The following is a 22,215-nucleotide window of genomic DNA, read 5'->3' on the forward strand; positions in this document are numbered from 1 at the left end:
TTTTCTTAAAGAATTATTCCATGAAATTTAGACCAAAGCATTAGAAAAAGCAAAATTAAATGTACAAAATATCTGTCAGAGGAAATATAGAAGATGGTAAATTACGTTCAAGTAAATAGTTCCGAAAAAGTAATATTATGTCATTAATTAATGTTATTCTTTTCATTAACTGATATGAAATTCCACCACACAGTTTGAAATTAACTGGATGTTTTTAAAAATGGCAAATGGACTTAAAAACCAAGATGACCCAACTTTTATTTATATAATCATATATTCTAGACTTTTCTTCTCAATAGTTAATATAGTTCTTGCCAGAATTATGGTTCTAAGTTGCAGGCATAATGGCGTACAGAGAAAAATGGGTGTATTTCCTGGACTGTTTTGATTTCCTTTCACATTATTATTTTAATTAATTGATTTAAATTTCTTTAATAAAAGAAATTTTAGGAAAAGATTCACGCATTTCTACTCATTTTTTATCTATATGTTTCTAGAAAATCTTTATTAAACCTACAAATATGCAGGTATTATTAAAATGTATATTTGTTTGCATTTTGTTTGTTTAAGATACATAAGCATTTTCTAGATTGCTACTAGTCTTTGCAATTAAGTGTTAATGGATAATAGTTCATTGCACCAAATCTTATATAACCCTTTCCAATTGTGACGTATTTGGGTTTCATCCTATTTGCCTATTACCAAAATAGGTCTGTTCCAAAATAAAGAAAGGGTTTCCTATCAGTGGTCACACTGTAACAGGTTTACTTAGGGTGTGGTGCTAACATCTCATACTCAGTCTGAAAGAGCTGAGTCTTCATAAGCCCACTCTGCACTGTTGTGGTGACTGCATTTGAAAATACAGTAAATGCTCAGCATTCACGGATTTTATATTTGCAAATTTGCCTCTTCGTTAAAATCCATTTGTAACCCCCAAATCAATGATATGCATTTCTGCAGTCATTTACAGACATGTGCAGAACAGTGAAAAATTTGATTGACATGATAGACATGTTTTCAGCTCAGGATAGACAAAGCAACACTACCTTTTTTTTTTTTTTAATTCATACTGTAAATAAGTCTCCTGGTGTTCCTCAGCACAAGAAAGCAGTGCTGTGCTTTAGGGAGAAGATATGTGTTAGATAAGCTTTGTTCAGGCACAAGTTATAGTGCTGTCGGCTATGAGTTCAATGTTAACAAGTCAAGATATAGGGGCGCCTGGGTGGCACAGCGGTTGGGCGTCTGCCTTTGGCTCAGGGCGTGATCCTGGCGTTGTGGGATCGAGCCCCACATTGGGCTCCTCCGCTGTGAGCCTGCTTCTTCCTCTCCCACTCCCCCTGCTTGTGTTCCCTCTCTCGCTGGCTGTCTCTATCTCTGTCGAATAAATAAATTAAAAAAAAAAATCTTAAAAAAAAAAAAACAAGTCAAGATATATGTCAAATAAAGTGTCTTTAAACAAGGTTATGTGTTAATGGGCTGACAACTATGTGACCAGAGACTCAAGGGAGTCAAACCTGAGCTTTCCTTAGGAGCAATGGTACTTGTTAACTCAGTGTTTGTAGTGATTTTCTAGACCATAACTACTTCGATGGATGAGAATTGGCTGTATATTGGGAAAGAGTCCAGATAAAGAAAATGAAATTAAGCCACATACAGACTCTCTCTTTCCCAGTCCCTAAAAGACATGGAGAGAAAAGTAACAAACTAGCAACTCTTCCAAGGAATTAAGACAGAGGGAAATGCCCTCGTGTTTGATCACATTGACCCCTCCTCCAGGTCCCACTCCCTACCTTGCTTTATGCTGCTGTCTGCTCCAAGATGCTGATCTGTAGGGACTCCACCAATAAGGTCCTGTGTCCTATGACTTCTGGTGCATTAGGCCAATGAGGCACCCAGCCTAAGGTGGAGGGCAGAAGTGAGAGAGATCATGGCATTTGTTCCCTGGTCCCTCTGCAGGGTGGTCAGCTGAGGCTCCCTGACATCTAGATTGCTCCCCTCATCTTCCAGCAAATGACAGCCCTGTGCCCTGGGATTCACTTGCACCTGCCTTTTAAGTACCCCCTATAAATAAACCTTCCTATTGCAAGTGTGCCTCTATTTACTGCAGGGACCCTGACTGACATGTTCCCCAGCTTATTGTATGAGGCGCAACCTTGAGATCCAGACTAGAAAAGGCCTGTAGGAGAAAGGTAAATCTTGGGCCAGTCTCACTTAGGAACATGGATACAAGAATTCTGAATGAGATATTAGCAAATATACCTGGCACAAAAATATTAATGATTATGGACATAAGTGTGAAATGCTTAATTTTGAAACTAACATTTTTTTGTTTCGTTTTATTTTTATTGAAGTGTAGTTGACACACAATGTCACATGAGTTTTGGGTGAAAACTTTTAGAAGTTTTAAATGAAAATATAAGAAAGTAGCTTCATGACCTTGATTTCCTAAAGTGAGGTATCAAAACTGCAAACCATAAGAGAAAAAAATCAATACGTTCACTCCATTAAGATGAGGGATTTCTTTTCACTAACATAGCATATGAGTCAAATGAAAAGACAAAACCACAACCCAGAAAAGATATTTGCAGCAAATATACCCCAAAATAATTATTACTAAGGATAAAGAAATCCTACAAGTCAGTGGGAGGCAAACAACCAAATAGAAAAGATGGACAAAGGACTCGAACACTTGAAGGTCACAACAAAGCTTTGGCCCTCTTCAGCTTTTGTTGCTTGTTGCTTCAAGAGGATGGCTGCCTGCTCACGGAAAAACAGAAGTACAGCCGGAGGTCAGAAGCAGGAGCACGGCAGTCTGCAGAGCCTGTGTGCTTTTTATTCACATTCAAAATGAGACATGATGGTTACTTAAATGAGTAGCCTGTTTAGGAACTGGTAAACCAATGTTGCACCAGGGAGAACAGCCGCAGAAAGGAGACCAAAGGCTGCATGAGGATGATGGCCTGCCGACAAACCCTGTCACTCTCTGTCCCCAGGTGGAGGTCCTACAGAGACAGTGAGAATGTTCCTTGTCTTGTGACATCTCTGACTTTCTGACCCTTGTGATTTCTCAGGTTTCCTTGTCTGGAAAGGGAAAATGTACACTGAGCCTTTTGGGGCAATGCCAGCTCTGAGCCATCTGTAGTACCACCTTGTCATTGTTGACATTCTGCGCCTGCTGCTGGCCTGCTCCCCAGGACCAGCAGGCATCTCCAGCCAATGTCAGCCGTGTCCTTCTGCTGCAGCTCCAGGGATGAGGGTTCAGGGGCTCAGGGCTGCAGTTGGGGCTGGCATTGGCAGCCTAGGCAATGCTCCCCTGCAGCAAAGCTTGGTAAAGTCCTTAAGCAGGTACCCAGACTGCAGATTGCTCTTTGCTGGGCTCGCTTTGAAGGATTTCTGGTGGCAGGGTGGCTCTCAAATAGATTTGCTTCTTATCAAGGTAATATCCAGGTCAGCAGCCAGGTGAGAGCAGAACAAAGAAGAGTTTATCAAACAGTGCTCAAATAAAGAAATAGATAAATGAATGAATGAATGAATAAATAAATAAATAAATAAATAATAATAAGATGGGGAGAAGAATCCAAATGAGATCAAACCTGCTGTTTGCAAGGGCATATTTGTTCTCTGAGAGTTATCACACCGTGACTCTTCTCTATGCCCTATGATGTCAATGGCAACAGGGATGGAGAGAGGCCAGGAGGGGGAAGTTCCCAGGAAATAGCCTGAAGCCCCAGGGCAGTTATACCTGCTTCACCTCCAAGGCTTCTGGAGGAGGTTTCCCCTTCTTATTGAAATAGCCAACATGAATGAGCCCTGTGTGCCGGGCACCGCTAGGTACTTCTGTACCTTTTATAACAATCTGATGTATTTACTCTGCTATGGATTTTATAGATCAGGTAACTAAATCTCAGAAGGTGAAGCAGCTGCCGGTCACTTTGGAAGGGCAGCCCCATGTCTGACTCTGCTCTGCAGCTCTCTTGCTCTTCACGGTAGCCCCTGGCCCCACAGTGAGACCAGAACTGACCAGCCCGGATGGCTGGGCTCAGTTCGACTGGGCAGGGAGAATGGTCTACCTAGCTACCTGTCCTGGAATATGCCCAGCATCCTGGGGGATGGATTCTCACCTGCCAGATGACATCCAGGCCTCTTCCCATTTTGGGGAGCAATGGCATCCCGCTTTGGGTTTCCAATCAGAAGCAAATCACGATGAGCAATGGTTTTGACAAGACTGTTGAGTGGTTTGTGCAGGCCCAAGAGAACTGGGGTCAAGGAAGAGCCTGTGAAGTTCATCTGGGGTGGAGGGGCAATAATGACAAGGTAAGGAAAGGGGTAGATTAAAAGCTGCAGCCAGGAAACTCCCAGTCTCCAGACTCCTCAGCCGACACAAGCAGAGCCATACTGCCTGCACTGATAAGATACATTCTCCCTCTGTTTCCTGCTAATTTTTTCCCTGGGAATAGGCTGGCAAAGAATTTCCAAGCCTGGTTGGCAACAGACAAAACCAAGAAGTTGTGCAGCTTACCGACAGCCTATAGCCTATCACCATGTCACCCATACACCACACAGCTGCAGGTTGATCTAAGACAAATCACATGCCCTTGCCACTGTGACTGCTCCAGCAGTGGCCCTGCTACCAGGTTCAGCCTATGAGTCAGAAGGCTAGGTGTGCTGGGCTTTTGGGAAAGATGCTTATTCTTTCTTAAGCACCAACTACTAAAGAGGCTGTCTTCCTCTGAAGGGTGCAGCAGCAAGTGAGAAGGTGGCCTGGGCCCAGGCAGGTGAGAGATGCTGAGGTGCAGTCTTCACTATTCTCATACTTGCCCCTGCGTGGCTCTGGACAAGGGTAGCTTTTTCTTTCTCAGTGCCCTGGGTGTCAGTCATGGAAGGGGGCACAGTGGCAGTCATGTCTGTTCCATAGGAAGCTCTGTGCTTATTCCTGCACACCATCCATCCATCCATCCATCCACCTGTCCAGACATCTACTTGTTCACCCACCGACCCGCCCACTTATTCATCCATCTATCTGTTCCTCTGTCTACCTGTCCATTCACCCACTCATCTTTTTTTTTTATTTTAATGTTTTTTTATTATATTATGTTAGTCACCATACAGTACATCCCCGGTTTCGGATGTAAAGTTCGATGATTCATTAGTTGCGTATAACACCCAGTGCACCATGCAATACGTGCCCTCCTTACTACCCATCACCAGTCTATCCCATTCCCCCACTCCCCTCCCCTCTGAAGCCCTCAGTTTGTTTCTCAGAGTCCATAGTCTCTCATGCTTCATTCCCCCTTCTGATTATCCCCCCTTTCTTTATCCCTTTTTTCCCCTACCGATCTTCCTAGTTCTTATGTTCCATAGATGAGAGAAATCATATGATAATTGTCTTTCTCTGCTTGACTTAGTTCACGTAGCATTATCTCCTCCAGTGCCGTCCAAGTTGCATCAAATGTTGAGAACTCGTTCTTTTTGATAGCTGAGTAATATTCCATTGTATATATGGACAACAGCTTCTTAATCCAGTCATCTGTTGAAGGGCATCTCGTTTCCTTCCACCATTTGGCTATTGTGGACAATGCTGCTATGAACATTGGGGTGCATATGGCCCTTCTCTTCACTACGTCTGTATCTTTGGGGTAAATACCCAGTAGTGCAATGGCTGGGTCATAGGGTAGCTCAATTTTTAATTTTTTAAGGGACCTCCACACTGTTTTCCAGAGTGGCTGTACATACTTGCATTCCCACCAACAATGTAGGAGGGATCCCCTTTCTCCACATCCTCTCCAGCAATTGTTCTTTCTTGCCTTGTCGATTTTTGCCATTCTAATTGGCGTAAGGTGGTATCTCAGTGTGGTTTTGATTTGAATTTCCCTGATGGCTAATGATTTTGAACATTTTTTCATGTGTCTGTTAGCCATTTGTATGTCTTCATTGGAAAAGTGTCTGTTCATATCTTCTGCCCATTTTATGATTTGTTTATTTGTTTCTTGTGTATTGAGTTTGAGAAGTTCTTTGTAGATCTTGGATACCAGTCTTTTATCTGTGGTATCATTTGCAAATATATTCTCCCATTCCGTGGGCTGCCTCTTAGTTTTTTTGACTGTTTCCTTGGCTGTGCAGAAGCTTTTTACCTTGATGAAGTCCCATAGGTTCATTTTATCTTTTTTTCTCTTCTTTTGGAGATGTGTCATGAAAAAAGTTGCTGTGGCCAATGTCGTAGAGGTTGCTGTCTATGTTCTACTCTAGGAATTTGATGGATTCCTGTCTCACATCAAGGTCTTTCATCCATTTGGAGTTTATTTTTGTGTATGGTGTGAGAGAGTGATCAAGTTTCATTCTTTTGCATGTAGCTGTCCAGTTTTCCCAGCACCATTTATTGAAGAGACTGTCTTTTTTCAAACCGGATGTTTTTTCCTGCTTTATCAAATATTAGTTGCCCAAAGAGCCGAGGGTCCATTTCTGGGTTCTCTAATTCTGTTCCATTGGTCTATGTGTCTGTTTTTGTGCCACTACCATGCTGTCTTTGTGATCACAGCTTTGTAGTACAGCTCGAAATCCGGCATTTTGATGCCCCCAGCTTTGTTTTTCCTTTTCAACAGTTCCTTGGAGATTCGGGGCCTTTTCTGGTTCCACACAAATTTAAGGGTTGTTTGTTCCAGTTCTTTGAAAAATGTCATTGGTATTTTGAACGGGATAGCATTGAAAGTGTAGATTGCTCTGGGTAGCATGGACATTTTAACTATGTTAATTCTTCCGATCCATGAGCATGGAATATCTTTCCATCTTTTTGTGTCTTCCTCAATGTCTTTCAAGAGTGATTTATAGTTTCTAGAATATAGGTCCTTTACGTCTCTGGTTAAGTTAATTCCAAGGTAATGTATGGTTTTTGGTGCTATTGTACATGGAATGGATTCCCTAATTTCTCTTTCTTCAGTCTCATTATTCATTTATAGAAATGCAACTAATTTCTGAGCTTTGATTTTGTATCCCGCCACATTACTGAATTGCTCTATAACTTCTAATAGTTTGGGAGTGGATTCTTTTGGGTTTTCCATATAGAGTATCATGTCATCTGCGAAGAGAGACATTTTGACTTCTTCTTTGCTGATTTGGATACCTTTGATCCCTTTTTGTTGTCTGATTGCTGTTGCAAGGACTTCTAGTACTATATTGAATAATAGTGGCGAGAGTGGGCATCCTTGTCGTGTTCCTGATCTTAAGGGAAAGGCTTCCAGCTTTTCCCCATTGAGAATAATATTTGCTGTAGGCTTTTCATAGATGGCTTTTATGAGATTGAGAAATGTACCCTCTATTCCTACACTCTGAAGGGTTTTAATCGGGAAAGGATGCTGTATTTCGTCAACTGCTTTTTCGGCATCGATTGAGAGGATCATATGGTTCCTCAATCTTTTCTTCTTGATATGATGTATCACGCTGATCGATTTGCGAATGTTGAACCACCCTTGCATCCCAGGGATGAATCCCACTTGGTCATGATGGATAATCCTTTTAATGTCCTGTTGGATTCTATTAGCCAGGATCTTGTTGAGGATTTTGGCATCCATATTCATTAGGGAATTCGGTATGTAATTCTCCTTTTTTGATAGGGTCTTTGCCTGGTTTGGGGATCAAGGTAATATTGGCCTCATAGAATGAGTTTGGTAGCTTTCCTTCTGTTTCTATTTTTTTAAATAGCTTTAGGAGAATAGGTAGTATTTCTTCTTTGAATGTTTGGTAGAATTCCCCAGGAAAACCGTCCAGGCCTGGAGTTTTGTTATTTGGAAGGTTGTTTATCACTGACTGAATCTCTTCAAAATTGATTGGTCTGTTTAAAAAATCAGTTTCTTCCTGTTTCAGTCTTGGTAGTTTATAGGTTTCCAGGAAGTCCTCCATCTCTCCAGATTGCTTAGTTTATTGGCATATAGCTGTTGATGAAAATTTCTAATAATGTTTCCAATTTCATTGGTGTTGGTTGTGACCTCATTTTTCATTCATAATTTTATTAATTTGGGTCCTTTCTCTATTCTTTTGGATAAGTCTTGCCAGCGGTTTGTCAATTTTATTGATTCTCTCAAAGAACCAGCTTCTAGTTCTGTTGATCTGCTCTACTGTACTTCTGGTTTCTAATTCGTTGATTTCCACTCTAATTTTGGTCAACTGCTTCCTCATGAGTGGATTAGGCCTGTCCCTCTGTTGCTGTTCCAGCTTCTTGAGGTGAGAATATAAAAACTGCATTTTAGATTTTTCTATTCTTTTGAGTGAGGCTTGGATGGCTATGTATTTCCCCCTTAGGACTGCCTTTGCTGTGTCCCATAGGTTTTGGACTGTTGTGTTTTCATTCTTGTTGGTCTCCATAAATTGTTTAAATTGATTTTTGATTTCCCCGGTTTATCGAGTCATTCCTGAGTAGGATGGTTCTTAGTCTCCAAGTGTTTGAGTTTCTTCCAAATTTTTCCTTGTGGTTGAGTTCCAATTTCAGAGCGTTGTGGTCTGAGAATATGCAGGGAACAATTTCAGTCTTTTGGTATCGGTTGAGACCTGTTTTGTGTCCCAGAACCTGGTCTATTCTTGAGAATGTTCCATGGCCATTAGAATAGAATGAGTATTCTTTGGTTCTGGGGTGCAGTGTTCTATATATATCTATGAGGTCCAACTCGTCGAGTATGGCATTCAAAGCTCTTATTTCTATGTTGGTTTTCTGCTCCAGTGCTCTGTCTATTGCTGATAGTGGAGTGTTGAGGTCCCCTACTATTAACATATTTTTATCTATATGTCTCTTTATTCTGGTTAAGAGTTGGCTTGTGTATCTTGTTGCTCCCCTGTTGGAGGCATTTATAATTGTCATATCCACTTGTTGGATACATCCTTTAAGAATAATATAGTGCCCTTCTGTGTCTCTAACTATAGTCTTTAGTTTAAAATCCAATCTGTCTGATATGAGAATTGCTACCCCAGCTTTCTTTTGAGGTCCATTGGCGTGAAAGATGGTATTCCATCCCTTTACTTTCAGTCTGAATGTATCTTTAGGTTCAAAATGAGTCTCTTGTAGACAGCAAATGGATGGGTTATGTCTTTTTATCCAATCTGCAACCCTGTGGCATTATGGGAGCATTTAGGCCATTTACATTGAGACTGATTATTGAGAGATATGATTTTAATGATGCCATGTTGCCAGTAAAGTCTTTGTTTCTATAGCTTGTGACTTTCTGTTCTGTATCACTCTTGGGGCCATTTTACTTTTATAGAACCCCCCCTTAATATCTCCTGTAGGGCTGGTTTCGTGGTTACGAAATTGGTCAATGACTGGCGATTCTGGAAGGTCTTTTTTTCTCCATCAATTATGAATGACAGCCTTGCTGGATAAAGGATCCTTGGCTGCATGTTTTTCTCTGAAAGAGCTTTAAAAATGGCCCCCCAACCCTTTCTCTCATTCCAGGTCTGTGTAGACAGGTCTGACATAATTCTGATACCTTTGCCTGGTACGTGAGAAATTTCTTTGCCCTGGCCGCTTTCAATACTGTATCCTTGGATCTAATATTTGTGAATGCACTATGACGTGACGTGGCGTAGGTTTGTCATGGTTGAGCTTCGGAGGGGTCCTCTCTGCCTCTTGGACACGAATGTTTGTTTCCCTTGCTAGATTAGGGAAGTTTTCAGCTACAATTTGTTCAAATATCTCTTCTAGACCTCTGTTTTTCTCCACCCCCTCGGGGATGCCGATGATTCTGACCTTGGAACGTTTTACTGAGTCAGTAATCTCCAGTAACCTACATTCCTGAGCGTTGATTTTTTTGAGTCCAGATTCTATTTTAGCTTTTTCTTCTACTAACCCATCCTTCAATTCGCTGATACGTTCTTCTGCCTCATTCACCCTGGATGTCAGAGCCTCTAGTTTTGACTGCATTTGGCTCATAGAATTTTTAATTTCTGCCAGATTCGCTCTCATTTCCGCCCTTAGAGATTCTATATTCTCATTAACATTTTTGTTAATACTTTTTTCAAGTCTACACATCATCTTGACCATTGTTACTCTGAATTCCATTTCTGATAATTTGGTTCTATCCATATCCATTAGTTCTGTAGCAGAGGCCACAGACTCATTGTCTTTTCTTTGCTGGGGGGACTTCTCCTTCTCGTCATTCTGATGAGGAGAGGTTGCAGGGTTGTCCAGAGCCCAAATTATTGACCGGGACCCAGGCAGTGGGCCCTTGTTTTATAGGGATCTTAGGGATGTGGGCTTGTTGATTTTTCAGCCTGCCTTCTGTGGAGGGGCCTGCCGCACCGATACTCAGGCAACCCTGTTTGGGTAGAGTCTCCGTGTCCCCTGCGAGGGCGGATGGAGCGGGCACACTGTGAGCCAGTATTTCCAGGGTTTTGTTCTCTGGGGGCTTTCCCTGGCGGTTTGCTGTGCCTCTTCTCAGAGTCAGAGCAGCAGTGGCCAAATCTCAGCCTCTGTTTCAGAACAGAGGGATCGCGGACCGTTCTCCATGGATGTTATGGCCACTTTAACTCTGTTAATGTTGGTGCTGCTCAACCCTGCAGCATCCCGGGATGTGCGCCCCACACCCAGCGTCCCAGCCCTCACTTCCAGGGCCTGTGCATCTCTGTCTTTTGTGATTCTAATACCGCCAGCCCAGCCGCCCTGCACGGTCTGAAGCTCTGTCCGTCAGTCTGGTCGTTCGCTGCGATCCCGGCTCAAGGTCTTAGTCTGCTCTCTCGCAGGTGCCAGGTGTTGGTCCATGAGTCCGCCCGCTCCCCAGTGCAGGTGGCTACCGCTTCCCAGCGCCCAAACGCAGCAGCTCCCTCCCCCTTCCGTTTATCTTCCGATATCTGTGCATGGTTTCATGGCTCCCCACTTCGTACCTCAATACTCAGTGCTGGAGATGTTCATTTGTAGAGATCTAGATGTATCTTCCTGTGTCTCAGGCTGATTCCATGGATGTTCAGGCTGGTCTGATACCTGTCCAGCTCGACCCAGGGTACCGGCTGAAGAAGCGGTCCCCTACTCCTCCGCCATCTTAACTCCCGTCTTAACTCCCGTCTCCTCCTCTCTAGTTCTGGAAGCTAGGCTGGAGGCTCAAGGATCAAAGTATCGGCAGGATTGGTTTCTTTCAAAGGCTTTTCTCCTTCACTCCTAGATGGTAATCTTTTTGTCATTCACCCACTCATCTATCTGTCCATCCGTCCATCCATCCATCTACCCAAATAGCTTTATTGAGGTATAATTGACATACAATAAACTGCACAACTTGATGAGTTTCAATGTGTATCACCTGTGAGATCATCACTATATTCCATACAGTGAACACATTTGTCACCCAAAGTTTCCTCATGCCCCTTTGCATTCTCTCCCACCCACCCTTCTTTATTCCATGGACATACACAGATTCCTTATTTCTTATAATTTCAGGCTATAAGTGGGGCCCCCATTTTCCCTTCTTTCATTGACCAAAATGGGGCTCCTATTTTTCACTTTTCCTGTGAACATAACCAGCCCACCTTATGTACTTTTTTTCCCATGGATCATCAGTTTCCCTATTTTCCTCTTATCCCACAACTGTAACCAGGCAATGTAATTTCCTATTATTCTATGGAAATAAATAGGTTCTCTATTTGGCCCTTGTTCTGTGGACATTACTGGGCCATATATAGAGCCTGGCCTCTACTTCCCTGTTATTTTACAGACGTAACCAAGTTTTCATTTATGGGATAATAGAAAATACATGTATTGGCCTCTGCCTCCAGTTCCTGGCACAGAACTCCCGAAACCCTTGTCGTGAGTGGTGAGAGTATGAAGAGCATCTTTTGTTCTAATATTTGGTCCTTGATCCTGGTTCCTGACACAGAGCTTCTAAAATCCTTATATTTCCTGGGTGACAGGAGTGCCTTTTGTTCTAATGAGGTGACTTTGGGTGGGCTCCCTGTTGGGGCTGGTCACCAGACAGAACAAACCATTGTTAGAAACTTGGAATTTTCAGCCCTGCCCTTTATGCTCCTGAAAAGGGAGAAGGGCTAAAAATGGAGTCAATGATAGTTCATGCCTATATGATGAAGTCTCCATAAAGTCTTAAAACTACAGTGTTTGAAAAGCTTCCAGGTTGGTCACCACATAAAGGTGCTAGGAGAGTTGCCCTCCAGGACAGGGCATGGAAGCCTTGCACCCATTCCCACATACCTTGCCCTACACATCCCTTCCACCTGGATGTTCATCTGTATTCTTTGTCATATCCTTTTATAATAAGCTGGGAAAAATTGTTTCCCTGAGTTCTATGAGCCACTCTAGCAAATTAATTGAACCCAGAAAGCAAGTCATGTGAACCTTGGATTTATAGCCAGTTGGTCATGAAGCACCATTGACAACCTGGACTTGGACCTGTCATCTGAAGATGGTGATAGTGGGGCAGTCTTGTAGGACTAAGCACTTCATCTGTGGGGTCTGATGCTGTTTCCAGGTAGAGTGAACTTGCAGGACACCCAACTGGTATTGGAGAGAATTGTTTGTGGGAAAAACTCCACATATTTGGCAGCCAGAAGTGTCAGAAAGTGTGTTTTGCAAGATAGAAAAGGAGACTTGCAGGAGAGAAAGAACATAGGGAAGATCTGGAGTTTTCTCTACCTACGAGGGAAGCTGTATTTCCTTTTTACCTACTTTCCCCCTTTCCATAGAAATGTCCAGGGACCCTACTTTCTTTTCCACTAATTCCCTGGACATGACTAGGCTCCCTGTGTCCCCTATTATATGGATATTATCGCCCCCCCATGTCTTCCTTATAAACTTTCATAGACTTAACCAGGCTGCATGTTTTCCATTATTCCACGGACATGGCCATGTTTCCAATTTTCTTCTTATTCCTGAACATCTAGGGCCTGTATTTTCCCTTTATTCCTTGGAAAAGCAATCAGGCCTCATGCTTTTCCTTATTTCATGGACAATATTAGGCTTCTTATTTTCCTCTTTATGCATGGACATGCCAGGTCCCCTGTTTTCTCTTCTTTTGTGTGCAGAACTAGAGCTTTTTCCTCACATTCTATGAAAATAACCAGGGTCCCTATATTCCCCTTACTATGTGGACATAGTCATTGTCTCTATTTCTTTTTCTATGGACACAATGGAGCTGCCTATTTTCCTTTCATTCCATAGGTATGACCAGGGCCCTCTGCTTGTCCCCTTATTCTACTGACATAATCAGGCCCCCTAATTTCCCCTCATTACACAGACACACCCAGCCCTGTATTTTTTCCTCTTTGCATGGAAATAATCAGGCCTAATATTTTCCCTTTCTATGGATTTCATCAGGCTGAGTATTTTTCTCTTCATTCATGGACATTGCCTTATTTTCACCTTTTTCCATGGACATGACCAGGGGTCCCACATTTCCCCTTCATTTTATGGGCATTATATTATTGCCTTTTCTCACAATCTATTCTGGATATAACCAGGCCATTCATTTTCTCTTTATTCCATGATCTTAACTAAGCCCCTGCTTATCCCTTATACCACAACCATTATTGGAATCCTATATTCTCCTCATTCCGTGGACATGACCAAAACCACCATTTCCCCCTGAAGCTATGGAAATCTTCCATCCTCCTGTATTTTTCCACTGATTCATGGATATAATACTGATCTTCAACTTATCCCATGCATATTATCAGGTCTCCTAGTTTTCACTTATTCCACAGACATAACCAGGATTCCTATTTTCCCTTTAAGCATGGAATTGATGAGGCCTCCTATTTCCCCTCATTCCCATGGATGTGTTTATTTCTCTTTTTTCCCATCTCTAGGGACATGACCAGGGCCCCTGTTCCCCTCCTTCCATGGAAATAATCACTTTTCCTATTTTCCCTAAATCCATGGTGTGGTAGGCTGAAAAATGGTCCCCTGGAACTTGTGAGCATTGTCTTATGTGGTAAAGAAGGACTTTACAGATGTGCTTAAGTTCAAGATCTTGAAATGGGCAGATCATTCTGGATTTTTCAGGTGGGCCTTAAATACCATCTGTATATCCTTACAAGGGGAGGCAGACAGAAGAGAAGGAGAGCATATGCCCACAGAAGAGAGACTGGAGTGTTGTGGCCACAACCAAGGAATGCTGACAGCCAGTGGATTTTCCCCCAAAGCCTCAGGAGAGTAGAGCCCTGTCAACACCTTAATTTTGGTCTAGTGAAAATGACTTCAGATTTCTGGCCTCCAGAATTATAAGACAATGTATTTCTGTGGTTTGAAGCCACCAAATTCATGTTAATTTGTTACAAAACCGTGAGAAACTAATATACATGGACACACTTGTACTCCCAATTTTCTTCTTATTCTGTGAACAATTTAGTGGGTTGAATTGTGCTCCCCCCAAAAATATGTGCAAGTTGTAGCCCCTAGTACCCATGAATGTGAACTTATTTGGATATAGAGTCTTTGCAGACATAACTAAGGATCTTGAGATGAGATCGCATTGGATTTAGGGTAGGTCACAAATCCAACGACTGGCATTCTTGAGAGAGAGGAGGGAGAGATTTGAGACAAAGAGCCAGATGAGAAGGCCACGTGGAGAGAGGCAGAGATTGGAGTTATGCCACCATAAGCCAAAGAACTCCAGGTGTGACAGATACCATCCCCTTTTTCTGTTTAATTCTATGGGGATAGCCAGGGTCTATATATTTTTTCTTATTCTATGCAAATTGCTGGGGCTTCATTTTTCCCTTACTTTATGGATATTGCCAAGGTGCGTATTTCTTTAAGTAGACCAATTTTTTAAATGTATTTGGCCACGTGTTCATAGATTTTCTAATATGGTCCATTGAATATTACTTTGTCTTCCTCAGGTCCACAGTCCAATGGGCATATCTCAGGTTTCCAGGGCAGTCTGCACACACATTACTCAGAATCCTTATGTATCTATTTGACAATGGCACTCCTGCAGCTCCGGCTCAGGGTGTTCCAAAGTGGCCACTTCCATCAGCTGGACAAGTCCTACAAAGCAGGCTCTGAGGCTCAGGGAGGATGTAACAAGGCCTGGTAGGATTTTCACACTGAAGGGTGGTCTGGATCCCAGGGCTGTTGGGGTCTGACAGACCGTGGGCTTCAGTGTGTGGGTTCAGAGTCATGAAAGAGTCACCCAGAGGATGTTTCCAAGCACCGACCAATGCCTGGGAACAGGTTGTTTGGTACATGGATTTAGTCTCCACCACAAACCAAGATTAGTAGTTTTTCCCATTCTCATATTATAGATGAAGAAACCGAGGCTCAGAGATGAACTGTCTCTCTGAGTCACCCAACGAGGGATCTGAACCCCGGAGAGTTGAACTGCAAGGTGGTGCTGCATGTGTGCTGCTTCCCAAAGACTAAGGTCCTATTTATTTTAGAACATTTTAACCTTTATTTTGTGGAATTTAAGAAACAAAACAGATTAATATAAGGGAAAGGAAGGAAAAATAAAATAAGATGAAATCCCAGCAATTGTACTACTAGGTATTTACCCCAAAGATACAAGTGTAGTGAAAAAAAGGGGTACCTGCACTCCAATGTTTATAGCAGCAATGTCCACAATAGCCAAACTGTGGAAGGAGCCAAGATGTCCTTCAACAGATGAATGGATAAAGAAGATGTGGTTCATGTGTACGATGCAATATTATGCAGCCATCGGAAAGGATGAATACTTACCATTTAAACTGACATAGATGGAACTGGAGGGTATTTTGCTATGTGAAATAAGTCAGTCGGAGAAAGACAAATATATGGTTTCACTCATATGTGGAATGTAAGAAATAGTGCAGAAAATCATAGGGGAAGGGACTAAATGGGAAGAAATCAGAGAGGGAGACAAACCATGAGAGACTCTTCCCTTTAGGAAACAAACTAAGGGTTGCTGGAGGGGAGGCGGGTGAGGGGAATGGGGTAACTGGGTGATGGGCATTGGGGAGGCCATGTGATGTGATGAGCACTAGGTGTTACGTGCAACTGATGAATTGTTGAACACTGCATCTGAAGCTCAGGATGTAGTATGTGTTGACTAATTGAATTTAAATTTTAAAAAAATAAGATGAAAACAAAGAAAGAGGCAAATCATAAGAGACTCTTTCCTCTAGGAAACAAACTGAGGGTTGCTGCAGGTAATTCTATCCCTGAAACCAAAAATACAGTATATGTTAACTAAATTGAAATTAAACAAAAAAATTTTTTAAAATTAACCTTTATTTTGAAATAACTTCAGACTTACAAAATGGCTATAAAAATAGCATAAAATGTTTACCCCACTTGCCCAAATGTTACCATCTCATGTAAATACAGTGCAATGGTAAAAACTAGGAAGTTAAAATTGGTGCAATGCTATGAACTGATCTACAGACTTGATTCACATTTCATCAATTGTCCCACTAATTCTTTTTTTTTCTTCTGCAGGACTCCATTTAGGATCCCACCTTAACAAAAGTTTTAAAAATGGGGGGCTATTACAGGCTTCTGGATGCAGGTGTTGGGTTCAGGACATGTTACGCCCAAATATGGCTCTTTGGTGAACGGAAGATCTTAAGCCTAAGGAGTTTGAGAAAATGACAAAGCAGGAAGGACACCCTGATCACCCCCCACCCCCCACTTGGAGCCCTTCTTCCCTGAAAACAGAAGACAAATCTCCCATGTGAAAGATACCTTCCATGTACCAGGAAGATGGAGGACATCCTTCTCCCCAGAGATGGGGGATACAGCTGTATAAACAAACTTTGTTATTTCCTCACCGTTTTTTACCCCTACTCCAGACCCCCTTGTCTTGTCTATTCTTCACAGATATTTATTGTTTCTTCGTCTACAGGGTATATAAGCTTTTCTTTCTGGCCACTTCTTCACGTCTTCATTTTCTTGTGAAGGTTCCATGCATATATAAAATGTCAATAAAACCTTATACTTTTCTCCTGTTAGTTTAATTCTTAGGCCCAGCCAGAGACCCAAAGAGGGTTGAGGAAAATTTTTCCTGCCCCAAATAAGCAATACCTAACCTCCAGGCATCTTCAGGATTAATTTATGAACAAGGATCAGAGTTTATTTCCCCCTCACAGGGAGGCTAATATTACCTCACAAAGGTCTGCTAGGGTCACACCAAGGTAGCAAGAGCTAGTGCCAGGGCCTGCAGGTACAGTGGGATCCAGCAGGCAGAAATCTGTGGTGAGAAAGCAGGCAGGAGAGTAAAGAGAACCTATCTCTAAAGGAGGCACGGGGAACAGTTGATGGCTGGGTTAGACAGGTAGAGCCCACAATAGGTAAGTAGAATATATCATGCCCTGTCCCATATCCTGATTCCTCCTATCTCAGTTCTCCATAAGTCTTCCCCAATTCCCACTAATGACACTTCTTTGTCTAATATACTTTTTATGGCATAGCACTGTAAAGCTCTGTTCTGGGAGTTCTCTTCCTTGATAGATACGAAAGCAAGGAGAGGGTCTTGCCCATCTTGGCAGGTGTTTAGAAATTACACTCACCGGAATAATGGGAGAACCAAGTGGGTATCATAAATATGTGAAAAATGCACAGACTTGAAAGAGAGTTGAGTAACCATGCAGGAAGATTTCCTGGGTTGGTCCTTTTGTCAGACTGGGGGCAGAGCCTTGAAAGGATGAGGCTGGGGCCTCAATCTCTGCTTAACCTGGGCAAGCCCTCTGGGGAAGGGCTGCTGGGGGAGGGTGAGTAAGTTGCAGTCTGGCTCCAAACCCACCCTGGCAGGTGCAGTGGATAGGAGGTTTCCAAGGCTGCAAGATGGGAGTTGGATGCTGGAGGAACCCTCTGTTGCTGTTGGCTGCCCTGGTCCTGACAGCCAGACTAGGTCATTTTCAAAGGTGGGAAGGCTTCCAGGAGAAGTCCATGAGCAAGACAAACATGAATTCAACACTTCAATTCCTCATGGAATCCTACAACAATGCTAGCAATGACACCTACTTATTTCAAGTCGACAAGCTACTTCGAAGTCAAATGCAGGTTTGTGCCTCAGTTTCTTGGGATGTGGGCAGTGCCCACTTGGACATCTGGGGACATGGTATGGCTCCCAGAGAGAACAAAGGTCGGGGGAGGTTTCATTTGGGATGAGCATGCTTTGGAGTTGTTTGGACCCCAGAATTGCCTTCACCACGCTTTCAAAATGCGAGCTGAATGACTGGAATGAAACCCTAACTCTGTTACTCTTGGCCTGAAGTAAAAACAGCTTCTGAGGTTCTCAACTGTTCTTTCTTGGGAAGAATTGCCTTTTGTTCTGAAATTGTCCTACCAGAGTGACAGCCAACGAGGATGACTTTGTCTCCTTTAATGGTCTGCTTTGGTGAAACATAAACATTCTCTATAGGTTTCCCCTCAACATAGTTTTTCAATGTCCAGGGCTATAAAATCTGAACTTTCTAGCTGTATTCTATAGAAATCTGGAATTGCACAGGGCATTTTTTGGGGTGGAAGGGAGAAGGGAGAGTGAGGGACAGACTTCAACTAGATCATCTCTCTTTTTATGTGTTTTGCGTACAAAGTTTCTTTGAAATATATCAATTGAGGATGATGGAGGAGAGAAAAGTTGTTTGAAAACCACTTTTGTGGGTCCAACTTCCCTTCAAGTTTACACAGTAAACTATATGTAAGTTAGGGCAGAGGCAATAGCACATTTTAGTTCAATTAACCCGATCTGGGGAAAAAAATAAATAAACAGGAGAAAAGATCTCTGGCCGGGAGAGAGAGGGGCAGTGGGAACAGGAGAAACCAGCAAGGGTGGGGTGCAGAGAGGGGCAGGCCATGTTAGTGTGACACGAAGCAGGCCTGACATCACAGTGTGGACATCAGCCTGTCCCTATTTCAGTCACATACTCTTGCCCCAAGATGGTGGCTCATCAGGGCTGCAAACACTGAGGTGACTTGGCCACAATGTGGTGGCTGTTGACCAAAGTTCTTGCCAAGTTGGCTTGTTCTTCCAGGTCAGTGTTCCCAAGGATAAATCTGAGACTCCCAGGAGGGGGCTGTCTTGTGGAATCAGTCCATTATCATTAACAGTTAACTCTAGAAGAATAGTTTATGAATGAACTTTTAATGTCATTCTGATGGATAAAAGAACAGAGTATGTGTGCCCCTTGGTAGCTAGGTGACCTGGGTCCTTTTGCTACATGATTGTGTGCTTCCTAATACCTCACAGAGGGGTATAGGAGGTGGGCCTGATGGGCTGCCTGCACCCAGGTTCCAGATCCCTCTAATTGTGAGATCTATGTCAAGCTCCATTCATACTCTCTAGGCCTGTTTCCTCACCAGCAAGTGAACAGAATAAGAGTGAAGCAGCACTCGTGAAAATATTTGTATCACTATGATGATTCCTCTTATTACCTAGCAATCCAGTCTAATAATAAATACGAAATAATAAATATGAAAAAACTTTGCACACTGGAATGTCAGTAAAATTTATGGTCAGTGTTTTAGATTTTTCATACCTATGGAGTACGCTGAAGGTCAGTGTGAAAACCCTGCAAGATGCCAACACCTGGATAGAACCACCCTTTGATGAAGAGCTTGGAGCCCTGCATCCTGAGGCTCTTCAGGTGGCAGATGCTGGGACCAGGATGGCCATAATGCCCTCAGACCTCCTTCCGCTTCAACCACCCTGAGCTCTTCTGGGGGCATTTTCCTCCAGGGGGCATGTGGGTGCTCTCTCCCTCTACTACCACCAGGGAGAGTACCAGGCCTTCTTTGGTTTGACCCTGACATAGGGACAAGAAAGCAGGGAGCTTCCAGGAGCTTCTCCCCTCCCCAGGCAGAGCTCTCTATGCCGCATGTTGACTTGAGGGACCCAGCCGTTTCCAATAGAGGACATGAATCACCAAAGCATTTGTTGGAGTTTCGCTTCAGGGTGTGGGTCCTGCCACAAAGGGCTTTCCTGCCTCAGCCTCCCTGCCTCCAGAGTCCTTACGACCTGGCACTTGATCATGAGCACAGCAAGACAGATCCCAACAGCTGGGAATAACCCTGGTGTGTGTTCTCCATGGTTTACACATTCACTGTTTGCATTCCTAGGAGGGAATTGGCACTGTTCTCCCCATTCTCTAGGTGAGGAAACTGAGTCAGGGAGGTGGCAGGGCTTGGCCAAGGAGACAGAGATAGCAGGGGATAAGGCTAGAACTTGAGCACAATTCTTCTGTCTTCTGTTTCGTTGCTTTCCGAACTCCATAGCTGCTTCAGAGTAATGTTCCCCACACTTTGCTAAAACATTTAATACTTCGTAATGAATTATTTTAAAATTTTCTTTGTGCATTCAGTGAGATGCATGCTTCTCTTTAGCCCATGCAAAAGCTCCTTGAGCAGGCACAATTATTATCTGAACTCTATAGTTGAAGAAAGGGAGGCTGCTGGGCATTTGCTCAAGGGTGCAGTGTTAGTAGGAGGGAAATATATGCCCCAAATCAATTCAGTTTCTAAGCCTATGTTTTTTTAGCTGTGTTGCTAAACTGCTTTCCATCAGATTAGTTGGGAAGGAGAGTAGGGAGGGAGGACATGGATGAAGCCAAGGAACAAAATGTGCTCCTATGCATTCTGAAGATCATGTGTATAGATATGGGGGATATTCTGGGGCTGCCGGGCAGCCAAGCTCAATGTCTTGCTAATCCCTCATCCTGAAGATGCAAGTGAGACAGGTGAGAAGCCATCTGTGGCTGCAAAAGTGAAGCTAGTCCAGAGCAAGGGGAAGGGCTCTGCACATGTTGGGGGCCAACCAAGGGCCTCAGCTGTCACTGTGCCTCTTCCAGCTGGGAGGAGAAGAGGGAGCCATGCTGTTACTGGATGATGGAAACAGGTATTGTGGCTCCTGGGGCTTCATGGCCTAGCCTTTCTTGGCGAGGGTCAGTAACTGGATGCTTGGAGTCAACACTAACAGTGCCACTCACTGTTTCTCAGTAGCTCACAACTGGAGTGGAATATATGGTAACTGTGAAGATCAGCCGGACCAAATGCAAGAGGAATAGCACAAGCAATTCATGCCCCATTCAAAGCAAAAAGAAACTGAAAAAGGTATGTGGTGGGAGTCATTTGAGCAGGGACTGGTAATCAAAAGGGGAAAAGTAAAATTTTAAAAAGTAGACCAAAATTGGACATTGACAGCTTTTCTGGCCACGTGGATTTGGCCGTAGGTCTGCCTGATGCCATTGGAGGTGCCCAGAGGTGGGAGGAAGGCCCTCTAATTGGGCAGTCTCCCCACCCTGAGCTGTCATAGTCCTGGCCGCAGGCCTCCAGTCTCCTCCCCTGGCAGTCTCATCCCTGGCCCTCAGGTGGAAGTGATTTACTTTCCCTGGGGCTTCACTCTGGTCTTGGCTCATACTCTCCAGGTCGCTGGGAATTGTCTAGCTTCCTTCTCGTCTTCCAACCTCTGCCCATCTTTTCTAGCTTTTCCTGGTACCTCCTGGTGCAACCACCTGCAAGCTGGCTGACATGAGGGACACTCTGTGTCTGCATGCAGGAGCAGGAGGACTGGTTCCGTAGACAATGCCGCTGTCCCAGGTTGTCCTGCCCAGATTTCATTCCAGCATCCTACAGGGCTGCAGGCTCTAGGTGCACCTGCTCCAGTCCCAAGTGACTGGAATGGGGGCGCCCAGGGTGACATCCCTGTGCAGGCTGGCCCCACTTGGCCCCCACCATGTGACTGTGAGCAGATCCCCCTCACCTATGGGGTCATTGAGCAGACACAGAGACTGGTCCAGATTCCCCAGATAAGGGCTTGCTGAGGGGCAGGAGCTTTTTGTTCACCTTCAAAAAATATTTCTCTGAAAGCTGTTTTCTTTCTCCTTCCAGAGTTTCATTTGTGATTTTTTGGTGTACACTGTGCCCTGGATGAACTATTACCAACTCTGGAACAACTCTTGTCTGGAGGCTTGAATGCATTGGTGTAAAGATGTTTGATGAAAACTTAGATGGTCACACTGTGCACTTTCTATTAGACTCCTGAAGGTCCTCACCCCCCTCAGCAGGGTCTCCACACACCTGCTCACACTTGTGCATACATGCACACTCACACATGTGCACGTGCACACTCACAACACACTTATACACAGGCACACTCACACATACGCACTCACACACTCATATTCATGTACACACTCATGTGCTCACACACTCACACTTACTCATGCACATATTCAGTGGCCCTTAGGGGATGGGTGCATTTGAACAGAAGGATGTTAACTCTCTGGTGGAAACTCATAGTTTTTCTACTTCAGTGC

The 22,215-nt window shown here is 43.6% G+C and overlaps 1 protein-coding gene across 1 annotated transcript; it reads left to right on the top strand.

Moving 5' to 3' along the window:
- The first annotated feature begins 17,743 nt into the window (after nt 1-17,743).
- Nucleotides 17,744-21,871, top strand: CSTL1 (cystatin like 1). The gene is made up of 3 exons (XM_026487490.2): nt 17,744-17,962; nt 20,900-21,010; nt 21,788-21,871. Exons 1-3 carry the CDS (start codon nt 17,744-17,746, stop codon nt 21,869-21,871), a joined length of 414 nt encoding a protein of 137 aa, XP_026343275.1.
- The last annotated feature ends 344 nt before the right edge of the window (nt 21,872-22,215 follow it).

The sequence above is a fragment of the Ursus arctos genome, unplaced genomic scaffold (assembly GCF_023065955.2).
Source record: "Ursus arctos isolate Adak ecotype North America unplaced genomic scaffold, UrsArc2.0 scaffold_16, whole genome shotgun sequence".
In the NCBI taxonomy this organism is placed as follows: Eukaryota; Metazoa; Chordata; class Mammalia; order Carnivora; family Ursidae; genus Ursus; species Ursus arctos.